General features: G+C 36.1%; 1 protein-coding gene across 1 annotated transcript; it reads left to right on the top strand.

The window, feature by feature from the left end:
- Positions 1-702: 702 nt before the first annotated feature.
- LOC128645636 (keratin, type I cytoskeletal 19-like) lies at positions 703-14,972 on the top strand. Its single transcript, XM_053698764.1, has 8 exons — positions 703-1,345; positions 7,108-7,190; positions 7,275-7,431; positions 8,186-8,347; positions 9,084-9,209; positions 9,482-9,702; positions 10,135-10,202; positions 14,200-14,972. Exons 1-8 carry the CDS (start codon positions 758-760, stop codon positions 14,295-14,297), a joined length of 1,503 nt encoding a protein of 500 aa, XP_053554739.1. The 5' UTR covers positions 703-757; the 3' UTR covers positions 14,298-14,972.
- The last annotated feature ends 1,253 nt before the right edge of the window (positions 14,973-16,225 follow it).

Below are 16,225 nucleotides of genomic sequence, written 5' to 3'. Positions count from 1 at the left end.
CAATATACTATCCCAATTCATTTCACACTCAGATACAATATGATGTACCTTTAAGTGTTAATAAAAAAAAAATGCTTCCACCCAGCTTTATATATTTCTCCTCCAATTTTGTAAATTTACCATTGCAAAATTTTCATATAGGATTTAATTGCCTTTGACCATGATTTTATTACATTAAAGCACATTCTCATATTCTGCAATATATCATTGTGACAATAAAATTTGGGATATGTGCAGATCATATATTTCTTATTTGTCCTTAGTGTGTTTAGATTGTAGTTAAGAGATAGGCTCTGCTCTATGTTGTTAATTGCATGTAAAAAGCACAGAAAACACTTGGACTAGTTACTGTTACATGAAAAATAAAATTACAATATTGTTTTGCATCAAGAAACTCTAACAGCAAGATTATTCCTGGCAAGTCCTCAGAATTGAAAACCATTCCCTATTATTGATTTATGTTGCAACATGCTTAATTCCAGGGTCAAACATGAATTTCTACTTTCGTCTATATGTTTTATTTGTGGTTAATTAGGATAACACCCAGAAGCTGAACATATAATGAATGTCCATCAACTTGGCAAAAAAAAAAGTGTTAAATGATAATTGGCAGAGGCAACAGAATTCCAACAAATGGTGACACCCAATTAACAATATAAAAGGAACAAGTGAGCTTACACATCTGTGGCCTTAATTAGATCAAACTGTTGTAGCACATAATTTGGCTCTAGTAATCATTCCTAATCGGCTTCCTACCATGAGTACTAGACAAGGATCCTGCTCTGTTAAAGGACAAGGGAGCAACATCAGTCATGGGTCCTCCAGTGTTAGGGTGTCTTCAGGCAAACAAAGCTCTGGAGGGATAAGTGGCTTCTATGGTGGTGGGGCAGCAGGAAGTGGAGGCTATGCTGGAAGCTGGAAGGGTGGGTTTTGTGGAAGTGGGCAACAAGGTGGAAGTGGAGGTTATGGTGGTCATTACAGTAGTGTGAATGCTGGGTTTGGTGGTGGATCTGGGTTTGGTGGTGGATCTGGGTTTGGTGGTGGAACTGGTTATGGTGGTGGATCTGGCTTTGCAAACTTTGGTCATATAGAGTCTGGAGGTGGTTATGGAGGGGGAGCTGGCATTGGCTTTGGGGATGACTTTGGGCTCCTATCTGGAAATGAAAAAGGGACCATGCAGAATTTGAACGATCGCCTGGCTTCATACCTGGATAAGGTGAGATCACTGGAAGAGGCGAATAGTGAGCTTGAGAAGAAAATACGAAATTGGTACGAGACACATGGTCCACGCCCTGCCCAAGACTACAGTAACTACTACAAAACAATTGATGAGCTACAAAAAAAGGTGAGCTGCCATATGGTTGACGTAAATCTAGAATTGTAAGTGAGTGCACCAAAAAGATTCACAAATAAACATTTAATACAATTACTTATTATTGCAGCAAAAAAAAAAAAATTCACAAGATTTACTAATTTTCACAACTGAGGTGGAAGTGTACTTTTTCTGTATAATGCAATTTAAATTGATTGTGAGAGTGCACAAGATATCTCTTGTACATAAATGTTAAAAAAACACACATTTTTTTCTTTCATGATTCAAATACAACATACTGGGAGCTGGCTGAGCACATCAAGCGAGCCAATGACAAGAGGTTTATATGTGCAAAAGATAATAAGAGTACAAGGCAAATGGGAAAGTTGTCTAAAAATTGCATGCTCTTTTTGAATCATGAAAGAAAAAAAGGTGTTTTATGTCCCTTTAAGGAAAAAAGTTTGTAGGAGGGTCATCACATGTCTGTTTGCAGGTTGTTGTTCCTTTACTATTATGTTATGTCATTTTTAAAGGATACTAAGGGGAACATAACATTTATGTAATTTTGACTCCTAGATTTACTAACAATGCGATAGTCTCTAGTCTCTCCAGTGCCTTTTAGTTTAAGTAGCCTTTGTGTCTTGAGCACTATATGGTAGCAGTTTTTCAACAATGTTTTTAACATTTGAATAAATTGTTGTGAAGCTGATGTAAGTGTTCAAAAGTGTATAAAACTGTAAAAACATTGTTGCAAAACCGCTGTCATATAGTGCTCAAGACACATGCATGCTCATGAGCCTACATAGGTATGTTCTTCAAAAGGGAATGGCAACTGATATCAGAACTAAACTGGAAAGTTGTTTAAAACTGCATGCTCTAATTAAATCGTGAACATTTAATTTTGACTTTCAAATCCATTTAAAAGCAAAATCTAATTTCATTATTTATTTTGCCCCCTTTCATGTAATTAATAACCATTTTTTTTTCTTGCCCCAGAGAAGCAGGAATGCACCCTGCACAATTATTGCATGAAGTGCAAAAGCCCATTTAAATGTGTTCTTAATTGCCAAAGCAAAATAATTAACTTTAACACACAAGATTATTTTCAAGGGGTATGTCCCTGGTTTGCAAAACAATGCAATTTGTCCTAACAAAATTATGAAATGCTTTTAAAACTTTTTGTATGCAGATTTTCTGCAATTCCTGATAAATGATATAAAGATATATAAAATACCTTTACTATACCTTTAAAGCATACAAAAAAGTACGTTTATCTTGTATTCAAGTAACTTCCACTGTCTAAATTTTTAAATGAATAAATGGGCATGAAAATAAAAATAAAAAATCAATCTATTAAAACAAATAAGAAAAAAACTACCAGGAGCCCTCAGTGTCTGTACTTGGGGGCAAAGTCTCACACATCAGTGTCAGAGGTGGCACTGCAGTAGATACTGCATCTAAGGGGTGCCAAATATAAGAAGGGCAGCTAAAAGTATTTTCCACAAATAAAAGAAAACAGGGGGTCACAATCCTAAAGGGACATTAAAAACTTTGAGATGGTAATATAAAATTATAAATCATATACAGTACATATAAAAAAACTCTGCAATATACTTTTATTATTTATTTTGTCCCATTTTCCTGTAAGTCCATTCTGAAATTGTGAGCTTTTCAGTTCCTGTTAGAAATGGTAGAGCACAACACTGTTATATTCCACAAAGCCATTGGCTGCACACTCTAGTGATCTATTTATAACTTACCCTAATTGGCTGCAGCAGAGAAGGTAACCTAAGTTACAACATGGCAGCTCTCATTGTTTTATAGACACTAAGGGCCAGATTACAAGTGGAGCGCTAAGAAAGCAATATTTGCGCTTCACTGTGTAATAACAGCGCATGCTAATGTGTGCTGGAATTGCAAGTTAACAGCAATGCGAAAGCGAGCTCGGGTACGCATTGCAAGGAAGCATTGCCCTCACGAGAGCCTGCTTCCATAGGCTCCAATGGGAGCCTTGTAAACTAAGCACAGCGAAGAGGGTAAGTAGCGCAGGGATTGCAGCATTTGTAAAAATATTTGTATCTACTGATATAAATATACATATTACACATATTAACACATACATATATATGTATATAAGCATACACATATATATTTATTGGGAACACACAATTCCCATAGACCGCAATGTAAAGGCACTTTTCAGTGCCTTTTTTTTCTCTAACACCCCACTGCCACCAACTACCTAGGGCAGTTGTTGTTTATTAATGTATGTAATGTATTAAGATATTTTTTTTAAATAAAAAACTATAATGCCCTAAATGTTGAGGGCATTTGGGGCACATTTATAAAATTAACCAGAGATCGGATCTCTGGTTAATTTTCTGAGCACTAATTGCTACTGCAAACTTGCGGTAGCAATAGCCAGCCACTTGTAATGGCTTGTTAATTATTGCACGCCCGCAAATGGGCAAATTGTGCAATAATTTAAACCTAAACCTAAAAGGTGGCGGACGAGTTAAGGAGCATCAGTCTTATGACCGCTGCTTCTTAAAGAGACAGTAAACATACAGAATAATGTTATATAATTCTGCACATAGTGCATTGCCAGTTTTTTTTAGTCTAAAGTTGGACTCCGCAGTCCATTGGACTGAATGTAGCTCGCTTCCGCTACAAGACCAGACCGGGAACGAGTTGCATTTTGCCAAATAGCACAATCAGGAGTGCTGTGACTAGCCAGCACGCCCGCGAATAGCGCTTTGGAAATCCAAGACCCGCTCACTAGACTAAAAAAAACTGTCAATGCTTGTAATTTGTGAAGTTACCGCTTAGATAATGTTATATAATTCTGCACTATGTGTACGCTTACTCCGGAAACATTGGGGTTAGATAGCAGCATCCACTGCTTGGTAAATCTACCCCATGGACTGTAAAATGCATAAGGCTAGCCTAAGAAAAAAGTAAATTATTCTATGGGTAGACTTGATGGGCCTTTTTGTTTCTTATCTACTGTCAACTTCTATGTTTCTGTGTTTCTATGTTTACAATCTTTCTGTATTAGCTCCAGGTCCCTTTAACAGATATAAGCTGTTCAGCCGCACTCACTTTTGTATTAAGAAAGAGCTCCCTATTTGTTGCCTTTCCTGTTTGTCAGTAAATACATTAACTGCTTAGATTCTGCTAATCCCCATAAACACCCTTTAGAAAAACAGGCAGTTTGAAGTGTGAGGTGATGAGCGAGAGAGGGCAGCATTTGACAGCTTTTGGAGATTCCTTCCTACTAAATTCACTGACTGCTTCTGTTAACATAAAATAGAACACAAACTGAAATTGATGGAGCTTTTGCACTGTTATACCCATAAACACTTAAAGAACAGTATAATCCCTTTTTTTGTTTTCAATGGGAGAATGCAGTTTGACCACAAGACGTGAAGCCACTTTATAAAGCTATCATTGATGCTGCATTCTCCGCCCAAAGTTTCTGGCTCGCTGCTCCTTAACTTGTCCGCCACCTTTTAGGTGCTGTATGCTGTCGGCATTTAGCTACAGCGAATCATGTCCAACCGACATTTAATCAATTGAGCCCATAATGTAGTCACTTAATACATATTACAATTTGCTGGTATGCAATATGTAACCTACCAACCTATTATATTGACATATAACACATGTGAGAAACAACATGTCTAAGATCATATCAGATTCACTAAGAACATTTTCAATCAGTTTCTCTGTTATTCTGTGGAGCACATTAAAGGGAAAGTAAAATAAAAAAATAAAAAAAAAACGCATGATTTAGAAAGATCATGCAATTTTACACAACTTTCAAAATGACATCTAATTTGCTTTGTTCTCTTGATATCCTTTTTTGTTGTAGAATATACCTAGGTAGGCTCATGAGCTGCAATGCACTACTGGAAACTTTTTGCTGATTGGTTGCTGTGCATATATGCCTTTTGTGTTCAGCTAGCTCCCAGTAGTGCATTGCTGCCCTTTCAACAAAAGATACCAAAGAATGAAGCAAATTTGATATTAGAATAAACTGAAAAGTTGTTTAAAACTGAATGCTCTATCTGAATCATGTATAAAAAAAATTGTGGTTTCATGTCCCTTTAAATAAAGAATGTTTGAGCTTTAGCGAATATAGCTCATTATGGGCTATATTTATAAACCTGTAGAGAGCTAAATCTGTCTTCTCACTGTTATTTTATGCTGCTGATGCACTGATGCTGAAGCGCTACATTTTTTTTTTTATATAGATAGAACATATATTTCAAAATAAATGTTTTAATGATATGCAAAACTGATTTAAATCCCTGATGAGCAAATGTATATAATCTTCCTTAAAGGGACAGTTTTGCAAACAACACAGACACCTTGCTTGTTGCATTTGTTTTTTAACAAATTAAAATTATGGTTAAAAGAATGTTTCAAAGTTGTTTTACTACACATAATTAAACATTATAATACAATTTCAAAGCAATTCATGCCTCATTAATTATGCCCAATACGGGGTTGGAGATGAGTTTGTTCACTGCTCTATACGATCATTTTGCATTTAATAGCTTAAACAATTTGCTTTGTTGGCCTCTCATGGGAGCAAGGGAACAAGTAAACATTTTACACAAAACCAGAAGGTGTATAATGTCCCTTTAAATTGATAGATTTTTTTTTCATGACCTATTTAAAGGGACATTATACACTCATTTTCATATAACTGCATGTAATAGACACTACTATAAAGAATAAGATGCACAGATACTGATATAAAAATCCAGTATAAAACTGTTTAAAAACATACTTAGAATCTTTCAGTTTAGCTCTATTGAAAAGGTAGCTGGAAAGCCCACTGCAAGTGGGAAATAAGACACTCCCCCCTCCCCCTTCTTTTGCATATGAAAAGACCCTTTACACAAACAGCAGCAAGCCGGAGAAGGTAGCTGACGGTATTCACATAAAACTTTGGGGCTTGGTTAGGAGTCTGAAAATCAGAGCAATGTTATATAAAAATAAGCAAAACTAAACATTTAAAAAAAAAAAAAAAAAACTGATGGACTATATAATAGATCATTTACAAAACATTTATGCAAAGAAAAAATGAGTGTATAATGTCCCTTTAAGGGCCAGATTACAAGTGGATTGTTAACTGCGCTAGAAGTGACCTTTTTGATGAACTTAGAATATCGCATGCACGATAACCTATTCCCCCATAGAAGTCAATGGAGCAAAAAAAGTCATGCCAACTTGTGCGCAAACCTGATTGCATAATCTTATGTGCGTTAACCCAACATGGAAATATGAATATTTGTACTGTACTTTGTAATGTATTTATGATGTGTTTTGTGACACTTTTATGTTTTGCGAAACAGTTAATCAGAGCTTTGAGGGCGCGGTAATCACTCAAGTGGAAATTACGATTGTGCTAAAGCAAAACCTGATGCACACAAACACCCTCGATAAAACCCCTGTTAGCGCTCCACTCGTAATCTAGCCCTAAATATACATGAGCTTTGTAGTTAAATTATTTGACCAACTGTCTATCTGTAACAGAATCTGCCCATATGCAAGTTGTAAACTATTCTGGCACTGACATACTTGCTCTGTACCTGCATGATGTCAAGCCGATCTTCTTTTCAACACGTGGTTACTAGTATATACTTGACCTGTATATGCATAGATCCCACCAGATGATAGGATTCTGTATAGAATAACATGTCTGCTAATATATCAATGCAAGAATGTATGTCTTTTATGGCAAAACGTGCTGACACTACATTAATTTATCTCCTTCCCTTCAGATCTTGGCTGCCACCAATGATAATGCCCGCATTGTCCTCCAGATTGACAACGCAAGGCTGGCAGCTGATGACTTTAGAATGAAGTGAGTAGAAAACTTAATCTAGCTTGTTTTTTGTTTGTGAGGATATAAATGAAGAGAGTAATGAGTTTGCTCTTAAACATACAGGTTTGAGAATGAGTTGGCTCTACGACAATCAGTAGAGGCTGATATCAATGGACTGAGGAAGGTGCTGGATGATCTGACCCTTGCCAGAAGTGATCTGGAATCACAGCTGGAGTCATTGAAGGAGGAACTAGCTGCATTGAAGAAGAACCATGAAGAGGTAGAATATGTGAACTCTGACCACGTTATATACAAGATAGACATTTAGTAGTTCAATCATGGAGTAGAGCTGAGGTCATAGGTCTTAAAGGGACATTCTAGCCAAAATTGGAATCCATGTTGATGCATTTCGGTTTTGAATAGAAGCATTTTTGTAATACACGTGTATTAACAAAAATGCTTCTAGTAAAAGCTATAGCTGTTTCAAAAGAGTATTTAAGTATGCACCGTGCACCAGCATTTTAAGTACAGCACTTGCTTAGAGAGCCTAAGGGGCTTGTACCACTTGGTAATGACTCAATTTGTTAATTGTTAGCAGGATAGAAGCCCTTCTGGTGCTATGATCAGCTGCAGTATTTAAAATGCTGGTGCACTGAGAATATCTAGCTATGCTTCACGTGCACGTGCAGAGAAAAATGTCAACACTAAAACAGTGATAACTTTTACCAAAAGCATTTTTGCCAATACATGTATATTGCAAATATGTTTCTATTCAAAGATGTAATTAATCTACGTGCATTAAAATTTTGACTGGAATGTCCCTTTAATTCAATTAAATAGATGTAGTAACAAAGGCTGATTTAAAAAAATGTTAACCCCTTGGCTGCTAAAGAAGGCTGCAGTGTGCTGCTTCACAATTATCTGCAGCCTACAATAAAAGCCAAAAGGTTATGTTTACAACTAGAAGGTATATACTATGCAATAGAAGCAGGGTTGATTGTTACATTGTGTCAATTTAATTGCCTTATGTACAGGAGATGAAGGCGCTGCAAGGACAGATCAGAGGCACTGTTAATGTAGATGTGAAATCAGCACCAGGCATTGACATGCAGAAAACCTTATCTGACCTCAGAAGTGAATATGAACACCTGATTGCCAAGAACCAAAGGGAGATCGAGACCTGGTATAAAGAGCAGGTAAGTGTGTGTGTTTCTTGCTATAATTAAATAATGGCTATTATCAATCATATAATCTTTCTTATGACCCAAAACATATTTTTTTGGTTTTATTATTTGTATTGTTTTATTATTTGTTTTGATGTAAAGAACGGTTTTTAAAAATCAGGTAAATTTTTTAGAGCCATGTGTTGGTTGGCATGACATTAAATATAACATTGCGACTGAAGGGAAACAATATCAGGAAACTTTCAGATTAGCACCAACCATCTTTCCATGTGTGTGGGCTGATGAAATTAATTCACATTGGTCCTCTGTCTATGAAAGCCTTTCATCAGTTTGATATCATTATGTGACCCCTAGATATCATCATGTAACCCCTAGCCCTGCAGTCCCTCTGTCTGCTACATATACCCATATCAGATTAGCCCACTGGCTCTGCTGCCCCTCTGCTAGGCACTTGCCATATCAAACCCCCTGGCCCTGCAGCAGAAGTAGGGCTTCAATAAACCTGTCCAGACCACAGGGCATTTGATATTTACCCAATGACTACAATGTACCTGAAGGATACTCCATACAGTCTATGGCACATCAGTTAAACCACCTTGCATTAACAGCAAACATTTCCATATATTGCATGATAGTTCCATTATGCCAAAAAGGTATAAGTAGTAAATATTTTACAAAAGTAATTGATAAACATTACAATGGTCGCTAGGAGTTTATTGTTTACAGCGTTAATGTTTTCCTTTTTCAGACTGACGAGCTACAGAGTCAAATGCACAACAGTTCTCAGGAGATCAAGACTACTCAAACTGAAGTTATAGAATTAAGGCGTTCTGTCCAGAGCTTGGAAATTGACTTACAGACACAACTAAGCATGGTACATAATGTTTTCCCATTGTGAATACTATTTCTTAATATTTTCATATTAAATATGCAACATTTTAATTAGATATGCATCAGATCATTGTGAGTTCTGTATTAGACCTAACAACGTTTTCCATTTTTGACAATGTCTGACTCCTAATATTTATTAACAAACAATGTTAGAACCTTTAAGAATAGCTGCAATGAGGCAGATACCAAAATATTGTGTTTGCACACTCCAGAACTGTGTGTGGCCTAACTGCATAGTTGTTTGTCTCATTATAGAAAGCTGCCTTAGAGAACACCTTGGCAGAAACAGAGGGTCGCTACTGTGTACAGCTCTCCCAGTTACAGGCCATGATCCAGAAGGTAGAAGCTGAACTGGCAGATATCCGCTGTGAGACGGAGAACCAGAGCCAAGAGTACAAAATCCTTCTGGATATCAAAACTCGTCTTGAGCAAGAAATCAACACCTACCGCAGCTTGCTGGATGGACAGAATATGCAGTAGGTGTCTCTTAATGTAACATCACTGTCCTGGGCTAGAATGAGAGTTAAACAAGCTGCTGTACCAATAAACACACCAGTCTTTTCAGCTGTTAAACCTCTATTTTAAAGCAGATTAAACTATACATTTTAAATTCATTAATGAATTACTTTAATGTTACCTTTAAATAGCTATAGTTTATTTATCTTTCTATTATCTCGTTATTATCTGTCAGGGTACCCATGCACATTTATCTAAGTATTTATTTATATTGCTTTTTTTATATGTTGTTTCTTATAATATTTTTTTTAACTTTGTCAGTGAAAACCTTATGATTATTATTATTATTATCAGGTATTTGTAAAGAGCCAACAGGTTCCGCAGCGCTATTATGATGATCACATTTCAAAGTTTGTCATTAAATTATTTTTTTTGTGGCCTTTTCCCCCCAGAATCCCTAAAGGATCCAATGATCAGAACTCCTCCAGTTACTCGTCTGGTTCTCAGTCAGATAGATATGGTATGGAAATGAACAAAACTTGTTTATTGGGTGATTGAGGGGATTGGATTAATGAAGACGACTTTGTAACAGAAATTTTGCATTGAATGCTGGGCATTTCACTTTTGAGTATAAAATCAGTGTTTTTCAATTATGGGTGAAATCAGGTTACTGTTACTGCTCATCTGATTATTTCACCTGTGCTCTAGTTCAGATATCATGAAATGCTGGTCTGTTGGTGTGCCCTGAGGACTGGAGTTGAAAAGCACAGCTCATTGGGTGACAAATGATTTAGAACATTCACTTTTTATTTAATTCATTTTACACTTGGCATGTTGTACTTAAAGAGACATTCCAGCCAAAATTAGAATGCACACGGTGCATTTTGAATAGAAGCATTTTTGCAATATAAATGTATTGCCAAAAATGCTTCTAGTAAAATCTATAGCTGTTTCAAGAGTGTAAAATCAGCACTTGCTCAGAGAGTCTAAGGTGCTTGTATCATCTGGTAATAACTCAATTTGCAGTATTGCTGACATGATACAAGTCTAGAGCCGGATTGGCCTCCCGGGATCCCGGAAAATTTCCCAGTGGGCCGCTGCAGGGCCACATCCGCTAAGGCAGTGGGAAGCCATAGAGCGACCTTTGTGTGCACAACACATCTTGCAAGGCTGCTCCACTGCAGGCAGAAACTTTTTAGGGCTGCAGGAGGAGAGTAAGTCCTTGCATGGAGGCTGCTGTCTGGGGTAAGTCAGAGAGGATGGAGAGATCACTTTGAGACCTTTGTGGGCAAGCAGAGCTACACTGCAGGCAAGGGGACCACACAGGGGGTGGGGCCGCACGAGTTGTGAGGGGCTGCCCTTGAAGAAATAGAGCAGTACTGTTTTGGGCTTCAAATCATGTTACTGTCATAAGATATAGCTGCCAAAAACAAACTACGTACACTTTGCAGTTGAGCTAGAGGAGGCGGTGCCACTGCCAGCCTCAGTATGTAGCTGTTGTGTTATTAGTGAGCAGAGTTAACATTTTTGATGCACTGGAGTCCAATATTTATTAGTTCTACCACTAGTCTCTGTACATAAAAATGGTTTGCTAACAAAACAAGTCTAATATTTACTATGATCTCCTTTAAGGAGGGGTAGCAGCAGATACAGGATATTTTGCAACCTTGCTTAAATCTATCCCTGTTGCACCAGACATTTTAGGAAATGTATCATTATTTGTGTGTTTCATCATAGCCTTACATGTATGGCCATTAGGTGTTCTAAAGCACTGATCTGTCCCCCCCCCATGTGTTATGATATTGGCCCTCACTGCTCTACAAGATGCTCACTTCCATAGAGCCACATCATGTATATGGGCTGTAGTTTATATGAAGCTCAATGTTTAGCTCTTAATTATTATTTTTTTAATTTAATTATTTTTTCTAATCTAATGAGAAATGGTTCTGCAAGGTCAGAATTGTACCCTGGGCAAATCCTAAATAGATAAATAGATTGATATAGAATTGCAGATGATAGATATATAGATTATAGACATAGATATATATAGAGATAGATAGATAGATTAGATAGATAGATGATAGATAGATATATTTATAGATAATTAGATAGATAGATAGATAGATGATAGATAGATAGATTAGACAGATAGATGATAGATAGATAGATGAGATATAGATAAATAGATAGATGAGATATAGATAGATGCGATATAGCTAGATGAGAGATAGATAGATAAATAGATACATGAGATATAGATAGATATATAGATAGATGAGAGATAGATATCTTAAAACAACAGATATGGACTATATAGCAAGACACAACTTTAAAAGTTAGTTTATACCATATTATTTCTTATGGTTATTAAAATAGTGGGATAGCATTGGATTTAGACAATAATCCTTTGAATGTGATTCTAAGTATAATGTAACTGTAAATTCATTAGAATGGTTTATCAAGACTTGATGCTTTGATACAATTTCTAGAAAGAACATTTCAGAAAAAATATTGTAGTTGCTCCATGTTATACCTCAAAGCTCATAAATAGTATAGAAAGCATCTTCATTAAAATGCATTTTAGTAAATTTAAATGTGAATTTATTTCTTGGCGATAGAGGGCAGTATTGAGTTACACAGATGGATTTACACAGTTTAAACATTAGATTATAATATTCAGTCAGCCTTACAGAGAGGAAATAGTGCACAAGACAAAGGATATAATGATGAGATATGTTTTAAGCTTTTAATTGCCGAAGACCATATTCTGGCAGGGAAGGGTGTTAGAATATAAATAAGAAACATGGGTATACAGAGGTGTTATATGTGGATGCCCAACTGGGGAGGACTAAGCATCTCGCTCAGCATCTTATCAATACACTATATTGTTACTGTTAAAAGAAATATGATGGGTTAATATGTACTTGCAGAGTAAACATGTTTGTGCAGAAGTTAGAGAAAGTGTATAAAAAGATACAAACGTCAGCACAGAATCAGTAGCGATAAACAGACAATGCAAGCTTGAGCAGACAATAGGGAATGACAAGGAATACAGGTCCCTGTAGAGTGCACAGAACGTGTACGGCAGCGTATCACACCCAGTGCAGCATGGCACAGGAGCTTATCACACCTGTCTGAGGTTGTCATAGATAATTAGGTCTGAAGATTATGTGTGATGTAATCTGTGAGAGATGGATGGTTGTATTGTTAAATAAGTAACTTGATTCGCAAATGTATTAGATTTTGTATTCATTCCTTGTACAATAGGAGACACTCTGGAGTCATTGAATAAAATGATGTGAAGAGTCACAAAACAAAGGTTTGTGTCCATTAATTTAGGCAGAGAAGAAGATAAAGTATTTTTTTTTTAAATAAATATCATATTAGTCTTGTAGAAGTACAACCCATCTGATCATCTCAATTAGTAACTGAAATGCCAGTACAGGGAGGGGCTGTGTAAATGACCTGCACAATATTCCCTTTGTCTTGCTGTCACCATTGTCATTGCACAGTCAGGTATGATGAGACATTGTTTTCTGCTGTTGCTTATTTTTTATTTTTACAATCCTATAATGAGAGGTATTAACTGATGAGTAAGGAACTGTTAGAAGTTGTATCACTGGTAAATAAGACACAGCGCCTGTGACCTATTGACGTGGCCTGGGAACTTTTCTACAACACCCAGTGTGATACCATTAAAAATATTAGTTTAATTCAATCAGTTGGTAAATAAAGTGAGGTGGAACTTCTTCAAAAGCAAAAAGTGGCATATATTTTTCTAGGAAAAAAATTAACATAATGGTAATATGGTATATATGCATAACATTGAATGTCTGACCAGTAAGTGATAAAGGGAGACTTAGACAGCCAAAGTAAAGATATTTTTTTTGAGGTCCTTAGTGTCACTGGACAGAAAAAAAGACAGTAATTTGCCAAAAAAAATTAGATGTGTATATTTAAAAAAAATTGAGTAGTAGAAACAGTTAAATTAAATCCATTAACAGTAACTATATGTATTTTAACTAAAAACAAATGTGAATAAAATGTAATTGTATTGAGGTGTGAGTATAAGGACTGTGGATCCAGCCAATCTCACCATTAGTGCCTGGGCCGCCATACAAATGTACGCTGGTTGCCAAAGACATAGGGGATTGTGCTAAATCTGCAGTTGAGATGATGTTTGCCATTATAGTTCATAATGTTTTCATTTTGGGTATTTCTAAATGATGTCAGTGACATTTGCACTGAGTCAAATTAGAGGTTAGAGTTTGTAGTAGTGTTAAGAATAAGGGTAAGAATAAGGGTAACCAATTTACAATACATAGCAGCTCTCTCTGGCAGATTAGAAGTGAATGCAGATTTGGACATTGACCATGTTATGATACCACTTACTGCTTTGAAAAAACATATTTTGACAAAAACTCATAATTTATGTTCTTAACAGTTCACATAACTGTCCAATTTTCTTAGAAGCACCTACATTTTAATAAGACATTTAATTAATGTATTTGTTTTAGGAGGGTCCTCGCACTACGTCAGGACACGTGTTGAGGATGGAGATGGAAAAGTCATTTCATCCCGGGACCAACATAGCCAAAGTGGATACAGAAAATGATCACCTTAATACTTCTATTGCAAAAAAATAAATTACTGCTTCTTTCATTATCTTCACTCTCAATTTTCACAATACTTCTGGGAAAATCCATCATTGGTTAATGTTATAATCTAATTGTTTTGTGTATACCGAAGAATGGGCTGGTTATGGTCTATGGCTTCTGACAAGAGTGTAACACCAGTAATTTATATCTGTCTGTCTATTCTGTCATGTCAGTCTTCTACTCTATATCTCCCCATTTGGAACACATCATTTATGTTATTTTTTGTTTGTTTGAAAGTTTTTTATCTGGTTAAAGAATTGTTCTTTTGAAGTCTATATTTTGTGTGTAAAATAATAATGGACCCGTGAGGGGAAGAATAGAATGTGGATCCATTTGTGAGTGTTAGACACTTTTTTTTTTTCATTTTTAAGTACCGAAAAGAAAAGATAGGACCAATGTTTCATAGGAGTTAACAAAACACATCTTTTTGATGTATAAATTGTAAAAGAAGGTATGAAGACTGACTTCTCACAGGCATTTATCAAATAAGAAATGACAGGCAGAACATTTTCTCTTGTGGTTTAAAAAATACCAAAGCTTAGGTTAGGTTATTGGATCTCTGTTTTTCTTTCATATTACATGGATCTTTTTCATATCATATAATAAAGCTTAGCAATATGACATTTAAGAAACATGTTTCCTGTGTTTATTTCTAATTCAATGGTTATTTAATATTAGAAAATCATTTGTTAAACACAAAATAACCACAGTTCATAAAGACAGAATTACAGCAATATCCACACAAATATGTGCACAAAACTTAACGCTCTGACTGCAAACATATAATAAACTTCCACAAGTCTAAAGAATTAACAATAAAGATACCCCCTTCAAATAGCAGTAATTACAATATGGAGATTTCCCCTTAAAACAAGCAGAGTCCTTTCTTGGACCCCCAAAATGCGGATGTGACCCAGAGGGAAATTGGAGGGGGAGAAGAAAAGGAGGAAAGAAGAAAAGGGCCACTATTGGATCCTAAATAGGTATTCACACAAGTAAAAATAAGCTAACATATAATATAGAGGAGTGTCTAAACTAGTATAACAACTCGTGCACCTGATGTTTATTTTTAAAGAACCCCAGCTAGAGTATGAAAGCTAAACTAACTATGCTAAGGGACAAGTGGTAGAGAGGGGAACTTTTTAGCTATATGCCAGAGATGGTAGAACATAATCAGCTAGATTACTAGTTTTGAGCGATATAGAGAAATTAACGAATGCAACAAAAGTTACGTTATTTCATTTTCTATAGCGCTGCAAATAAAAGTTCTCAAACATACGCCTTTTGCGTGCGATATGGTTGCGTTGAGCTCCATACCGCATATAATCAGAGCGCTGCTGAGACGTGCTCGTGCACAATTTCCCCATAGACATCAATGGGGAGAGCCGGCAAAAAAAACAACCTAACACCAGCGATTGCGGAAACAAAAGTTCCGTAACGCAGCCCCATTGATGTCTATGGGGAAAATAAAAATAACGTTTAAACCTAACACCCTAACATAAACCCTACGTCTAAACACCCCTAATCTGTTGCCCCTGACATCACTGACACCTGCCTACAGTTATTAACCCCTAATCTGCCGCTCCCGATATTGCGCTACCTAAATAAAATCATTAACCCCTAATCTGCCGCTCCCGATATTGCCGCCACTATACTACATTTATTAACCCCTAAACCCCCAGACACCCACATCGCAACAAGCTAAATTATACTATATTTTAATCCCTAAACTTAACCCTAACCCTAACACCCCTAACTTAATACAAATATAGCTAAATTAATACCCTAACATAATACAAATATAGCTAAATTAAACTTACACTTATTAACTAAATAAACCTATTAACCCCTAAACCGCCAGCCGCTCCAAATGACCCTAACTTTA

This window comes from Bombina bombina, chromosome 1 (assembly GCF_027579735.1).
Source record: "Bombina bombina isolate aBomBom1 chromosome 1, aBomBom1.pri, whole genome shotgun sequence".
NCBI classification, from domain to species: Eukaryota; Metazoa; Chordata; class Amphibia; order Anura; family Bombinatoridae; genus Bombina; species Bombina bombina.
The sequence above is the reverse complement of the archived record's forward strand: the minus strand, read 5'-3'. Positions and strand labels throughout refer to the sequence as shown.